Source organism: Protomyctophum bolini (genome assembly GCF_963924005.1).
Source record: "Protomyctophum bolini genome assembly, chromosome: 11".
Taxonomy (NCBI): Eukaryota; Metazoa; Chordata; class Actinopteri; order Myctophiformes; family Myctophidae; genus Protomyctophum; species Protomyctophum bolini.
In genome coordinates, this window is record NC_137872.1 from 17,018,883 (window position 1) to 17,034,917 (window position 16,035).

The window sequence follows — 16,035 nt, forward strand, 5'->3', positions numbered from 1 at the left end:
GTGTGTGTGTGTGTGTGTGTGTGTGTGTGTGTGTGTGTATGTGTGAAAGTTCCACCCCTTGTCAGATTCATCTGAGACAATAAGATTCAGACCAAACACAACTTTTACTGAGGGAGGACATGCAGACTATCTTTCCACAGCTGCTGGACGGAGTAGCTGTAGCAGTGCTGGCGTGCTGCTGACTCTGTTGGCTGAATGGACTTTAATAAGAACCAGGATTCAGAGTGAAAGTTAACTTCAGAATCAGGGAACATTCTGGGAGATAGTGTTACCAGTACCACGACTGACTGACTGACTGACTGAATTCCTGTCTTGGAGCGTGTTTGTAACTTCAATCAGAGACTAAATGGCTTCCAAGTTTCAAGAAAAGGATTTTTCCTGTCCTGTATGTTGTGACATCTTTATAGATCCTGTTCTCCTATTATGTAGCCACAGCTTCTGTAAAGCCTGTCTGCAAAGATGGTGGAGAGGGAAGGTAATACATGAATGTCCAGTTTGTAAGAAACTTAATTCAATAGATCCACCCTGTAACCTGGCTCTGAAGAACCTGTGTGAGGACTTCATACAGGAGAGACATCAGAGAACCTCAACAGTCTCTGAGGTTCTCTGCAGTCTGCATGCAGAGAAACTCAAACTCTTCTGTCTGGAATGTCATAAGTCAGTGTGTCTTGTGTGTCGGGATTCTAAAAAACACATAAGCCACAGTTTCAGACCCATCGACGAAGCAGTACTGGATTACAAGGAAGAAGTCAAAAAATCACTGAAGCCTTTACAGAAGAAACTGGAGGTTTTTCATGAAGTTAAAACAAACTATGACCAGACAGCAGAATACATTAAGGTCCAGACCAGGCACACAGAAAAACAGATAAAGAAACACTTTAAGAAGCTTCATCAATTTTTACAAGAGGAAGAGGAGAATAGCATCGCTGTCCTGATCGAGGAAGAGCAGCAGAAGAGTCAGATGATGATGGAGAAGATTGAGGATCTGAATAGAAAGACAGCCACCCTTTCATACATAATCAAAACCATAGAAGAGGAGCTGAAAAATGAACACATCTCATTCATGCAAAACTACAAGACCACGATGGAAAAAGTCCAGTTCACACTGCAGGAACCACAGCTGGTCTCAGGAGCATGCATAGATGTGGCCAAACACCTGGGCAACCTGAAGTTGAGAGTCTGGAACAAGATGAAGGACATTGTCTCCCACACTCCTGTGATACTGGACCCCAACACTGCCCATCCAGCGCTCATCCTGTCTGATGATCTGACCAGTGTGAGACGTGGAGAGATCCAGCACCTTCCTGACAACCCAGAGAGGTTTGACTGGTTCTACCATGTCCTGGGCTCTGAGGGCTTCAACTCAGGGACTCACAGCTGGGACGTTGAGGTTGGAGACAATGCAGACTGGATACTGGGTGTGTTAGCAGAGTCTTTCCAGAAGAAGGAAGACAGAGGAGGTCAATACTGGAGTATATGGTTATATGAAGGTAAATATAGAGCAGGGTCTTCGCCAGGGTCAGACACTGATCTCTCATTGAAAGAGAAGCCCCAGAGGATCAGAGTCCAGCTGGACTGGGACAAAGGAAAGCTGTCATTCTCTGATCCTGATACTAACTTACACATACACACCTTCACACACACGTTCACTGACATACTCTTTCCATACATTGACACCAGTGATACTCTTCCTCTTAAGATGTTGCCAGAAAAGTACAGTGTAACTCTGGACAACTTGGTCAGACATGGAGATGATGATGAACAAACCATTGAGTCTTTAACAAGGTTTAGTACTCAATTTTAGAATAATTGTGTGTTTGAAGACAGTCAAACACACCACACAGACTCTTGAATAAGTGTTTCCTAAAACAAAACTGATCACATCCACTGTCTGTCAATATTAAATTATTATAAAGTTATTTAAGACAATTACTTTTGAGATAAACAAAAAATAAAAAGATTCACAATGTGCAAGTTCTAACTAAATTCTTGTTCTGGAAATAAAATTGTGGAAATAAGGATAATAAGGTTATCAGAGGTCAGTAGTACAGTATGTTAAATATTACAGAGGTTTTATGAAATTATACAAGGGTGTGGTAGACTATGAACCCTTCCGGGAAATTCAAGTGTGTCATCACTTGATTGATAACACCATAACATTAACTCATTAAGATTCTACAAATGCCTTCTAAATCAGTAGATACACAAGGTCACAGAGTGCAAACATCTAAAATGACACTGATTCTTTCCTGGTTTTAATGGGTTAAACAGGTAAAGTAAAGCTCAATGTACAGACCCATGCAGTGGGTTTCCGAGATGTAGACTTCTGGAGGTATTGTCGTTCTATCTACAGGTTAATTTATACTATGTCACTTGACCCTTTTGAAATATGTGTTTTTAACTCAAAACCTGTCTGATATTATTCAGTTGAGACTATGTAATTTTCCTTCACAGGGAAACTAACTGAGAAATACATGTGATGACAGCAGAGAAACATTTTACACTGATATCAATAAACTCAGCAAGTGCAAAAATCAAATCCTTGAATTAACTCATGTAAATGAAAGCCTGTAGGGCAGTGGTTCCAAAATGTTTTAGCCTGTGACTCAAAAGAGAGTCGGGACCCAAACGATCTACAAGCTCAGTTGTAGATCGACTATTTCACTATACTTCTTAAACATTTGTTTTGTAATTTATGGAATTTCTTTGGTTCTTCTTTGATTTCGTCATGAAATTAAATTACTGAAGAAATTGCTGAATTTGTTTTGCTTTTTGGGGAATAGAGGGACCCATAAAAAATGTGTCCGCGACATATAGGTCTCGACCCACGGACCCAGTGTTACAGCTGGCATATTGAGAACACATTCTGTGACCTGTCGTTCTGTGACCACCTGAATATCAGTTGTGCTATCAGATTGGCATATCATAAAAGTATGTATTATCATGTAAAAGATGTTTTATGTCGTCATCGTGACTGTAGTAGATGGTGTCTCCCGTCTCTGCTCCGCCATGGACAAAGTCCATACAATAATCAACTAGAAAGGTGTGTTCCTCTGAGCACAGGGCCCGCAAACTTATCTTAACCATTTGAAATGGGATATGAAAAAAATCAGACGTACACATCTTGATCACATGACCCCAGCGATATGTGCACGATTTGTGTGAGTTTTGGACAGAATCTAGAAGTAGTAGAAGAAAATGCAAAATAACATCAAATCTAGGCATTAATTAAAATCAGACCCACCTTTACCAGCTGCATCATTAAGTGATTAACCTATTAATGCATTATTAATTACAATCCAATATGATTGATGAGTGTTGTGGCTCTTTGTTGGTTCCAAACATTTCTACCTTATAGCCAACAAACCCATGCACTGATGCACTCAGGGATTAAGGATGTACGCAGACATAAGAAATAAATTGTCCAACAGGTTCAATGTCTTTTTGGTTTGCATTTACTTTCCAAAGTGCAGGGAATGATACATTACAAACAGGCACATTTTCTCTTCCTTGTTATGGCATGATCTCTGTTCTGTCTGTCAGGTAAAAACCATTCGTCCACCAGGTGCATGCCGCTCCCCAATCACCCAGGCCTACTTATACCCTCTGTCAAGCAATTAGGCCTGGGGAGGCGTGCCCCTGTTGTCCAAACAAGAATTCAATTATAACCCATCAAACTAAAGCCCAATAATGCCAAATAGCTACAACAATTGTGATTAATAATAATAATAAGGAGACATACATAAACAGTGAGGATGGCTTCTACAATGAGTACTATTTCATTTGGTACTATTACTCCGTCCCATGGAACCCCCTCAAGGACCCCTCGGTGTCCCCCGACCCCACTTTGAGAACCACTTACAGATAGACTCCTGTAATTTATTTGTCTATGCTGATAGTAGTCCCTGACCTGATATTAAGCCTACAGTTATACTGTAGCATACTACAGAGACAAGTTTATTTTATTGTATTTCATTCCATTCCTAGGATGGATTTGACAACTTTTGACAACTGTAAGGGAATATCCTATGGTAGAATTGACAACACCAACAGGTACTGCGTTATATGCTTTATTGAAACGTAAGTGTTCACAGACAGAATCATAAGCGATACAAGGTTGTCTTCTAAACAATGCTGGCAATGGTGAGAAAATCCTAAAGCAGTAAGAAATTCATGGTTACATTTATGTTTTGAGACATTTTAAGTAATAGCACAAATGCTATTTATCACCTGCCATTCGTTGTTGCCCATCATGTTACGGTAAAATGTGCATTAATATACCCTTCTGAGGGGTATGCTCTGTATTTAATGCTCAGTGCATTTAATACCCTGTGTCTATTAATACACATAGGCTATACAATACATACACTGTATACTCCTCAGTCACTAATTTCACTTTGAAGCAGAACCAGAATCAGATATCTCTGTGTCTGCATGCATTTCAAGTGATCATCCTTTATATCACCTCGACAAATTCTCAATGTTGTGTTTGGTTGAAAATAATTCTTATATCGGCCACATACTTTAAAGAACATTTCACGCGTGGATACCTAGTGTGACTCTATGACACACATTGATGTTTAGTGCATTATCACATTTAGTGCTTCCCACCTGGCTACCCAGTAGGCTACACTGTTAAATAATATAATATAATACCATTACACTCAGAATGTACACCATTTGGGTCCATTAGGTTATGTGTGTACACTGTACATTCTCAGTATCAAATGGATACATTAACATGGTGGATTTTACTGGTCAGACATTTAGTTATCTATATTTGTTAAGGTATTTTGTATTGTACATACAACAAATGAAGGCCATTGCGTGTTTTACAATGCATACATGTTCATTCAGGTGCTATTGCTGAACCATTGTGCAAATAGGTAGCTACATATGCTACCATGGTGTTATTTAGTCCATTATGAAACACTAAATACACACAAACGTACTACACACATTCATTTACTATATTTATCTTCTGATTTCATGTTCAGTAAAGTGACAATAATGGACAATGTACAATAATACATAGCATACATATCTATGTAAACATTTTTAATCAAAATATCCCCTCTTGTTTATTGAATACAAGTGTTTCATGGCGTAATGTTTTCAGACAAAACGAACAAACAAACAAAACAAAACAAAAATAACTAACAATTGGTGATGATGATGATGATGATGATGCAGAGATTCTCAGTGATGTTACAGTCCCTTGTGTGTGCAGTATACTAATTTTGCCACATGGTGGCAAAATACTGTTGGCTTATTCTGCTTCATCATCAAAGACGTCAGCAACAGTCCTGTGGATGGAGAAAGAGTTATTTGGCTACAGTAACCCAAAGGCCTCTTTCAGTATGTCCTTCAGGGAGGGAATGTCATCAAGCTTTTTTTTATTTATTATTATTATTATTATTATTATTATTATTATTACAGTTATTATTATTATTATTGCTATTAAAGTGTCTTACTTGTAGATTGATCCAGTCACTTCATCAAGAAAACCACCTTAATTGGGGGAGGAAAATAACAACAATAAACATAGAATCATCATGTAATTCAGGGCTGCCCTGTTTCAAGTTCAAGACTTTGTAAGGACTCCAAATCACACTTACCAGGCTTACAAACACTTTCACAAACTGGACACACGTGGCAGAAAGAGCACATCTGTGGAGAAAGAGGTAGGCTATGTAATTCTGACTGTTGTTGCATAATGTTATATAGTAGCCTAAAGTTACATAATATAATTACTTACCTATATATTATCATGCATGTGGCCTATGTCCTACAGTAGGCGTGTGTGTGCCACCCTTATCCCTTATCCATGTTTTACCATTTTGAAAAACATTTTAAAATAGTTCAACTTATAGCCGATTGAGAAATTGTGATCTTGTAGATCGGCTATTTGAACTATTTTAAAAGGTTTCTTTTAATAGTAAAAAATGGCAAATTAGTTTAGGGATAAGGGTGGCACACACACACCTACTGTGTGTGTATACAGTAGGTGTATACTGTATACTTTATTTTCTTCAGCCACCCATATGGGCTTTGACTTAATTGTGAGGCAGAGGTTCAGGGGGGGGGGGGGGGGGGGGGGGGAGGCTGAGGTGGGCCGGCTGCCCTCAGCACTCCCGGAGTGCCCGTCACAATCACATCAATCTTTATGTCAGGACTGTGTGCAGGCCCCTGGCATGTCAGGCAGCCCCATCATCTTCACCACCATACTATATGTGTCCAACATGTAATGGGCCTGCCTGACATTGGTTGAATTGTGTTCCAAAATGACATGATCACTGTCCTGTCCATGGTGATATGTGCACTGTCGTGCATGATTTGTGCTGTGCAGCCAGGCATGTATTGTTGTCATTTTAACGAATCAAATTACATATAAGTTAAGTTGACGGCGTTTAATTAACTTACCAATATGTGTTTTGTGATGATTTCTCAAATGCTTTAATTTGTGTGCATGCAGTTGTTTTTGTTGTTGTATGTTCACAAACATGACTTTTCAAGAATTGGAAAAGAGAATTTGTGTTGCAATGGTTCCATGCAGTCAGTGTAGTTATTATTTAGCCACAAGGCCTTGTTAATACTAAATTGGATAAATATTTATAAAATCCACTACCCCCCATCAAACACAAGTGTTTGGTCAAACCACGTGACTTCCAATGGAAAAGCATTGAGGCGGTCAGGAAACACAGACGGAACACAGAATGTTTGTTTGATATGTGTGTATGAGGCCTAACTCTGGGCCGCTGTGTTGAGGCTTGTGCTGTGCTGTGCTGTGCTGTGCTGTGTTGTGTTGTGTTGTGTTGTGTTGTGCTGTGCTGTGCTGTGCTGATGGCTCACCTTGCAGGCATCACAGTGCTCAGCTTTGTCTCCCTCTGCACAAGGACACTTGTCACAGCTATCACAGTGCTGTAAAGAATGAACGGTGGAGGAAATTAGAACAAGGAAGACTATAGCAAACACATCAAAATGCGTTAAATACACCACACAAGACAGTAGACAAGGTCATCAAAAACAATCAGTGTTGATATGATGCACAACAGCCATTACAGTACACAGAAAAGTGCTATGTTTAGTTTCCAGAGATCCTGTATCATCCCCATGGGGCCATGACCTGTTGATCCCACTGCTGGCCTATAGGATGCCCCCAATGTATCAACCTGTGTGTGTCCATGGTATAGTCTGGTAAAACATCCGGTCGCGTGAATTCACATTACCATGTGTCTTCTGCAGACCAGTCTTGCATGTGCTGGGTGGGAGTTTTGCAGAAACCAAAAAGTGAAGAGTCTGTCCTGCATGAGTGCAGACTGTGATTGGCATATTTTGGTTTCTGCTAAACGCCCGCCCATTCAGCGCTTGGGGCCAGCCCGGTCTGCAGAAGACACCTGATTATGTTACCAGACTATCCCCCTATTGGCCTAGAATCAGTTCTGAATGTCCCCCATGTATGGACCCGTGCCCTGCAACCCTGAATGTCCCCCATGTATGGGCCTGTGTGCCCCTGCTGGCCTAGGATCAGTCCTGAATGTGCCCCATGCAGCTTGGACCTGTGTCCCCTTAAGCGTTATTCATAGTCTGGAATTTCTGTGGTGAGGTGATCACCGAACTACAACATGACGTCACGAGCCACGGTGAAGAGCAAACCACCGCCACCGTCCTAGCCCATTCTCTCTGTTTTTACTCACCACCCCTCAACGTTATTTCAGCTCTGGGTCACCTCACCACCGGAGCGGTGGTCACCTCACCACCGAAAATCCAGAATATGAATGAGCCTTTACCTGCCTAGGATCACTCCTTATAAGAGCCTTCTCTTGTGGATTTGATATTGCATTGTCTGATACATTAACCACTTTCATCCCGGTGTTCTTATTGTGGGCATGTCAATATAGGTGAAAAATCTAAAATGCCCACATTGTTATGCTCTGGATTTTACTATAGCAGTAGCAGAGTGTGTTGTTGTACTCAAATCTAGGACAATCCTACTAAATGCTTCATTGCCAACATACATGTATTTGGAAGGATGGTTCGTCTCCATGCTGTCTGATAACTTGCACTGCTGAATGTTCTATGCGGTTTGCATTGAAGTTTAACTTTGATCAGATTTGTTGGAGGATAGTCATGATGGTATTCCCGAAAGCCCACATTATGGGAGTGTTCACTGACCTTTGAAAACAGACTTACCTCAATCTAAAAGTCTTAACATTAAAATGATAATAAAAGAAACAGACCTACCTCGCAGAATTCACAAAATGCACACACAGAGCCTTGGGAATAATCGTCCGCAGCATCTGCAAAAAATATACTAATAACTATCTGTGTCTTGACTGGCTTTTGATATGGATGCTGGGTGAATGTGTACAGTTCATTGAACAGTGATGTACATTTGGGTAAAATAAATGATTATAGCTAAAAAAGATACTGTTCAACTAAACACATCAGGGCTTGGTGAGACCACACGCCATTTGCAAATTATGACCTATAGATAGTGGTGCACAAATATTAACAATACAATAATGGAAATATACTATATTTCAATATTCAATATTGAAACAATAAATATAACAGGAAATTATGTTTTATTAAGAACATAACAATTTATGGTTAATTCATAAGCTAACCAAATTTACTTTAGACATTTGTGGAAAAAGAAAACAAAAAAACAGTTCCATACCAAGTCCCAGTGTATAACATCTAAGGTAATAATTTCCTTTGGGCCAGCAGAGAACTAAAATCAGTTTATTGTAAACTGATTATGTTTGAAGGTGTAAAAAAGTTGAACATCTTTAGAAACAATCTTAACATATCTGGCCTCGCTGACAGTCAGCTACTATTGTTAAGATAATTTAACGTTGACATAATCATAACTATAATGTTCCTATCCGTTATTATTATACTGTGTTGGGCCCAAAATCCCCATGTACTAAAATCGGATTGGGTCATATTGTATAAACACACACACACACCACACTCGAACATGCACTCACACAATTGAGAGAGTAAGTATAGTGCATGCTTCATGTACAGTTCAAACAAATACTCACTGATGCATAAAAACAGTTGAGATTCAAGAAACAGGTTCTCACACAGGTGACAGTTATACACTCAACATGACCCAAAATGGTTCAAATAATCACACACCTCTCTACAATCCACACTGTACAATCCTGAGTGCTAATTTAACTCTGACAAATACAACCAGGTGGACCCGTGACGGTACACTTGGTTCCATTTGTATACTATCTGAGTTACATAATGGAAGTAACACTGAGGATTTTACTGTGCATAAAATAACTGGCTAACCTCTGCCTTCTAGCAACAAATGTGCATCCATGCAGTTTATGATCAATTGATTTATTTCATGATTGAAAGTAGGGTTAATGAGATGTGGACACAGTGGCAGTCATCACAGTATTCACACATGAGTGTTCACAGTCAACTTAAACGTCACACAACATCCACGTGAAGAGAAAAAACAGTGACAATCAATTCCATTGTTTCATGCTGAACTGACGATTGACAATTTGTTGTTTAACAGACAGCTTTTGCACGCTACAGGAAGAGACGTTTCTCTCTTTTCCCACTCTCTCTCTCCCCCAACATCAGAAAAAACAAATCAACAAATCTGTAATATTTCTATTATATTTTAAGAAATCTTACAGAAACTTATGCTCAGCTTATAGTTGCAACAAATTACTCAAACATTTGCCTTTAAATATTGTTGGCCAACAAAGGCACTTTATAGATATGGGGAAATTTGAAATAAATAAATAAATAAATCGAAATTGTTATTATTTTCCATAATAGTGAGTTCAAAGTTGTGTTTACTATTATTGAAAAAAAATTAAGACCAATATTAAGACCACAAATATATAGTTATTGAACTATGGTTAAAACACAGTTACATACATTGATAGATGTGCTATTAATCCGTATTTAACATTTTTACAAATACACAAACCAGACTTGAAAAATACATTCTGTTCATTAAAAACTGTTCAACAGACAATGACATATAGATGCTCCACAGAGAAAGAAGGAGATGGAGAGATATGGAGAAAGAGAGAAACTCTTCATCTCTTGGTAACTCTAGATTCCCAAACCAATCAATTTAGTGGCCCGCAAGCTCGTCTCCCTCTGTCTGTTTCTCTATCAAGTCCCCCTCTCCATATCACTGTCACCCTTTCTTTCTCTGTAGTTTCACATGGAGACACAAATGTCAATCCGATCCAAAACAAACGAGAAAGGAAGATCCCATTCTTTCAAACGAAACACAAATCAAAAGGTCTCAAAATATTTGACCCGATGACTGACTTCCAAGTAAGGCTTGGTTTGTGTGAAATTGGCATTTTGTTCTTTCTCTCTGTCATATCAATGCTCCTGCAGTCCCCAAGTTCATAGCTAGTGTACTGTACGTAGGCCTTCAGACAGTCGGGCTTCAGACGGGCCAGTTCAATTTCCCCAGAGTGCTCATAACTCTATTTAAGCAGGGAAAAGAACACAAAGTCAGAGGCATTAAGGATTGTTGACATATGGAAAGGAGGGACTTCTAGAGACCTACAGTATGTGCTCTGGTTCATGCGTCAAACTAAGTGGCGGGTTGAGCAAAGGACTGAGGGTTTAAGAGAGTTAACGACAGGGGAGGGGCTAAGGCACAACTTAGCTCCTCCCCTCTCACCCTCCTGTAATAGGTCCAGACAGAGAGAGATGACAGGGGATGAGGACACACTGATGTTACTGATGGGACAGGAAAACAGGTAAGAGAACGTTAATTTGAACGTGGCTTACCTTCGTGACTGTCATCATCGTCATCGTCGTCGTCATCATCGTCATCATCATCGTCATCGTCATCATCGTCGTCATCGTCGTCGTCATCATCGTCATCGTCGTCATCGTCGTCGTCATCATCGTCATCGTCGTCATCATCGTCGTCGTCATCGTCGTCATCGTCATCATCGTCGTCGTCATCATCATCGTCATCATCATCATCGTCGTCATCATCATCATCATCATCATCATCATCGTCATCATCATCATCGTCGTCGTCGTCGTCGTCATCGCCGTCGTCGTCGTCATCATCGTCGTCGTCGTCGTCATCGTCATCATCATCATCATCATCGTCATCATCATCGTCGTCATCATCGTCATCATCATCGTCATCATCGTCATCATCGTCATCAGCAACCAGGCCGTCCTCCCGGACAGACGGCAGGTCTTGTGCCTTGACACCGAAGGCGGGAGCCATTGGGGACTGGAAGGAGCATAGCAGGGCTAGGAGCATAGCCAAGACCAGGGTCTTAAACGAGGCCATGTTTAATCACAGTGAATAGGACTGGACCAGATAATATGGAATAAATCTTCGGTCAGTGCAGGAGTCCAGCACGTGCACACTGACAACAATGGAGATCTTTGCCTACCTGTTCCCCACGCGCACACACTCAAAAGTTAACACACAATCACACAAAGTGCATACACTCTAGAACACCACTAGGGAATGGCCACCAGATGCAATGTCCAAATTACAGGGGATATTCCAAGTAAAAATCCAGACACTTGTTCCCAACTCCTGGCAAAAATGATCCCTGGAAAAACAGGTGCCCTCCTTTGGAAACTGGGACCAGACCAGGATACAGGTGCCGTCTACCCAGCTGCGTAGCAATTGCGTGATGGTTTAAGACTGCAGTAAAAAACTCAGTGTGAGGAGACCCGTTGGAACCTGGGCAGCGACGGAGACACAGACAGGACTAATGTGAGACGCACAGAAAAAGAGTGAGACCAACCTAGGGAGTAAGATGAGATGAAGGGGGGGGGGGGTGCAGTTAGACTGACTGACAGGGGCAAATGCTTGTGGGCACGCCTGCAGTATCCATAAGTTAATGAACTAGGAGGGATAGCAAGAGATGATGATATGGGGGGGTTAGGAAGCAGTGCACTGGTTGCTCCATCGTCATCAAATGTTCAAGTTTAACTTTAGAGAGGACCGTGGCAGAAGGTGAAGATGACCATATATCGAGAAAGAAGGGAGGGGAACATTTTCATACAGAGCGAGAGAAGGGTTGGAGAGATGGAGAGAGAAGAGGATGATATCAGAACTATATCAGTAGTCAAGTCTGAGATGCAGGGACAGGATTTGTTGTCAGTGTCATGATTTCCAAGTGAGCACATTGGCTGCATAGCCCATAGTCAGAACTTGTTTGATTGTATCACCCCCACGTCCCCCGCAACAATGAATCAACCACTGATTCTCTACTCCTCCAATAAGCACCTCAGTCAACAATAAGACAGATCTCATACAACCCTTCCTCTTCTCCTGTCTTCTCCTGTGTAGTATCCACTCCCATGTTCCCCAGTAACCCCGCCTAAATCTGAAGCCTCAAAATAGAATGGAGTTTGTGCAAGGCGGGGGGTTGAACCGCGACTCTATTTAAAACCACGCACTCACAGAGTCAGTGTAATGTGACCTTCCCCTGGCACACTCTCAGTGTGGGACCAACACTGTGCCGGTGTGCCCCCTACCCCCTACCCCCCACACACCACCACCACCACTGTCAATTCTCACCTAAGCTTCTATAAAGGAAAACCTGAGGGAGATACTAGTTCAGAAAAGTCACGATTTTATATCACCTGTGACATTTGTGCAAGGCGTTTAGTGGAGCTAGTGAGCAGCTTTGATTCTTAGTGTATGGCTTGCATAGTGCTTATCTGACTGTACACAACATGCCACCTGATTATCGCCACCGAAGGGTAGCAATGCAATAGCACAGATTATTGTAGCTTTGAAAGAAGCATGCTGACATTACACCCCCCACCCCACGCACGCGCGCGCACACACACACACACACACACACACACACACACACACACACACACACACACACACACACACACACACACACACACTGTACTGTACTTTGTAGTATACTGTACTGTACTGTACTGTAGTTCATAGTATACTGTACTGTACTGTACTGTACTGTACTGTACTGTACTGTACTGTACTCCTCCCTAGCCTCTGTGTGTGTGTGTGTGTGTGTGTGTGTGTGTGTGTGTGTGTGTGTGTGTGTGTGTGTGTGTGTGTGTGTGTGTGTGTATACTATTCACGTACGTACACAAAACATACACACAGCTCCACATAGGAGTGGCTAGCACCACTCAAAAATATTAAATGTGCATGAGCGTCAATGGAGAACTGACTTATAATGTAAATTTGCAATTCAATTCAAATTAATTTTATTATAGTGCCACCCTGAGCAAGCATTTTGTGACGGTGGAAATGGAAACTCCAGCTTAACTGTAATTAAACTCAGGCAGAACCAGCATCTAGGGTGGGGGCCATGGGGGGGTAAGGGTGAACAAGAGAGAGAGAGAGAGAGAGAGAGAGAGAGAGAGAGAGAGAGAGAGAGAGAGAGAGAGAGAGAGAGAGAGAGAGAGAGATATGCATGGAACAATACAAGCAACAGAAGTAGTCAAATCTGGGATGACATCAGCATAATAGATAATAATTTGAAATAAATTATATAAATAATAAAATAAAGAAATAAAATAGATCTGGATAATGGATGAAGAAAATAGTGAATTGGTTTGGTGGAGTATCTCAAATGTATATAACGCTTTAAGCACCCAAGCACCCACAATTGCTTTCTCATGCCCCATGTAAAGCTTCTTTAGCTTTACATGGGGCATGAGAAAGCAAAAAAGAAAACTCAAAGAAAAGGCTAAGACTAAGGGACTAAACTCTAAAGTTAGTAGTCGTCTTTTAAAACATTCAGGACAGTACTTTTTACGTTGTGGAACTACTACCCTCTTCAGAGTTCAAGAGCAACAGTGTAGTGTAATTTCTAACAGTGATCGACTACCAACAGTGAGAAACAGCTGAGGTAGAAAGAGCAAAGGAGAGAATGAGAGAGGAGAGGAGATATGATCGAGGTGAAGACTGCAAAGTGGCTGAAAGTGGAGATGTGGCTCAGACATGCCAAAGACATTTCTTCACTCTCAGCTTGGATGACCTGGCTCAAGCCACGATAGAACACTTGACCCATATATTTAACTGGCACAATCTTGGAATATAGCCCCCTCCCCTGCCCCTCAGCCCCCCAGTCCCAGTTCAAATCTTTCTGTTTTCGTCAAATCAGAAAACAGTGTTTGCCCCTTGTTTGTCATTTTCTCTTGTTACCTTACTATCAGCAAGGCCGCTGGCCACAGGCCACGGCTAAGGGCAAATGTCGACAAGCCCTCTGAACCCTTAACTCCCCCGCTCTCCCCAGGCACCCCGTACCTCTCCCTCTCATTTAACTCCTACATGTGGCAGTAGCAGCATAGATTGAAAACTTCAAGAATGGGATGCTATTTTTAGTGTCAGACAGGGTGTTGTGAGGTGAAAGGGATCGTGGGAGTAGTGTACTGGTCTGTTTGTTGGCCAAATTGTGATATAGTATACCAACCCTCGATCCATTCATCTTCAACTCAATCCTTCCCAAGCTCTTCCCATGTAAGGATGGGCTAAACTAGGAAATCCTTTTCCACGAAAGTGCTAGAGCTAAGAGTGGGTGAAATTATAGCTCTTGCTGTACAGCTTTATCTTAATGAAACTCTATCTCTAAATTGGTGAGCCATGGGCAGGGTAAATATTGCGGTACTGTACACTACATGCATGTTGGGGGACACAAAAGCCCATGTTTTCCCTGCTGAAAAAAGCTTAATGGCCAAGTCTTGTCGAATACCCTAATTTCTTATGCCCCTCTTTGACAAATCTAAGAGTTTCTGAACCAAAGGTTGTAATGGAACAGTCCTTTCAAACACTTGGAGCAAGTTCAATAGTATTGTTTGGGATTGGATTTACTGTGGAAGGGGGGACGGGGGAATCCATGCCCCTGCGTTTGATACCACCTCCCCCCAATCATTTATTTTTTATCACCAATGTAAATGTAGTACATGCTCCACCCATCTGATAACAGGGGATCTCCCAGAGTTGGTTGTCACACTTTTTAGTCTGGTGTGAATTGCTCATCATCGACACAACTTACAATAGTCATTCATTAGCGGGAAGCTCTTTACATTCTTAAAACATATTTAAAAAAAGTAATTAACCATTAAATACACTGTGGCATGTGAAACAACCCCACCATGGGGCAGGTTGTCAGTTTATGGGGTTGGTTGTCCCTATAGATATCAAAAGGGTTTAGTAATTTTTAAAAATATATATATTATAGGGTAATAATAAAATATACCGGTAAGACAGTATAAAGCTGACATCAGACATGGTCCTCACTCCTCAGTGCTAGGGCTCGTCAGGTGTGCATAGTGTTATGTTGCGTTCACACGAGCAGATTAAACGATGCAGTCTACCATTCATTGTCAATGGGAGCCAGCGACGCAAAGACGCAATGATGCAAGCTGCTCCAAATCATCTTTATTTGCATTCACATTTTACAAGAAATTCTTGAACACAAACAATAGTGGATGCGCAAACTTGTGCTTCAGGATACAGATCACGCCATCACGGGTACAGAAAGCATCGCCTTCTCCATATATGGCGACTGCCAATTATTGCAGACACTGAAGAGCCTTAGCTCTCGGCTTGGGCATGCCTGCAATCTGCAGGCCCCTCACGACTGATTTATGGACATTACCGAGGCTTCCAAATATGAACACAAGTAGTTTACATTTGTAGCCAAGCTGTATAATAGCATCCTCAAGACGCTGGTACTTAAGCACCTTGGTAAGGAATGCCTCTTCCACACACACACACACACACACACACACACACACACACACACACACACACACACACACACACACACACACACACTAAAAAAGCTAAGTCTGACTATTACATAGATGCTATACTACTATACTGGGCTGTGATTCCAACCCAGCTAATTTTTGGAAAATTGTAAACTCGTAAAAAACTACCTGCACATGTGAACATCGGTCAGTGTGTAGTTTCTGACCTAAATGGTATTTGCACAGCTTTTAACAAACATTTTGCTACAGCAGGTCACCTCTTTGATATACCCAGAAACACAC

At 41.3% G+C, this 16,035-nt stretch overlaps 2 protein-coding genes across 2 annotated transcripts; one reads left to right on the plus strand and one right to left on the minus strand.

Moving 5' to 3' along the window:
- Nucleotides 1-346: 346 nt before the first annotated feature.
- On the plus strand, nucleotides 347-1,804 carry LOC308323318 (nuclear factor 7, ovary-like; the record flags this gene model as incomplete). Its single annotated transcript, XM_080775039.1, has 1 exon — nucleotides 347-1,804. One exon carries the CDS (start codon nucleotides 347-349, stop codon nucleotides 1,802-1,804), a length of 1,458 nt encoding a protein of 485 aa, XP_080631165.1.
- A 2,250-nt stretch (nucleotides 1,805-4,054) lies between these two features.
- LOC308324246 (uncharacterized protein) lies at nucleotides 4,055-11,780 on the minus strand. The gene is made up of 6 exons (XM_080776243.1): nucleotides 10,798-11,780; nucleotides 8,245-8,300; nucleotides 6,853-6,921; nucleotides 5,619-5,670; nucleotides 5,475-5,511; nucleotides 4,055-5,306 (listed from the first exon to the last, which is right to left on the minus strand). Exons 1-6 carry the CDS (start codon nucleotides 11,318-11,320, stop codon nucleotides 5,270-5,272), a joined length of 774 nt encoding a protein of 257 aa, XP_080632369.1. The 5' UTR covers nucleotides 11,321-11,780; the 3' UTR covers nucleotides 4,055-5,269.
- Between the last annotated feature and the right edge of the window lie 4,255 nt (nucleotides 11,781-16,035).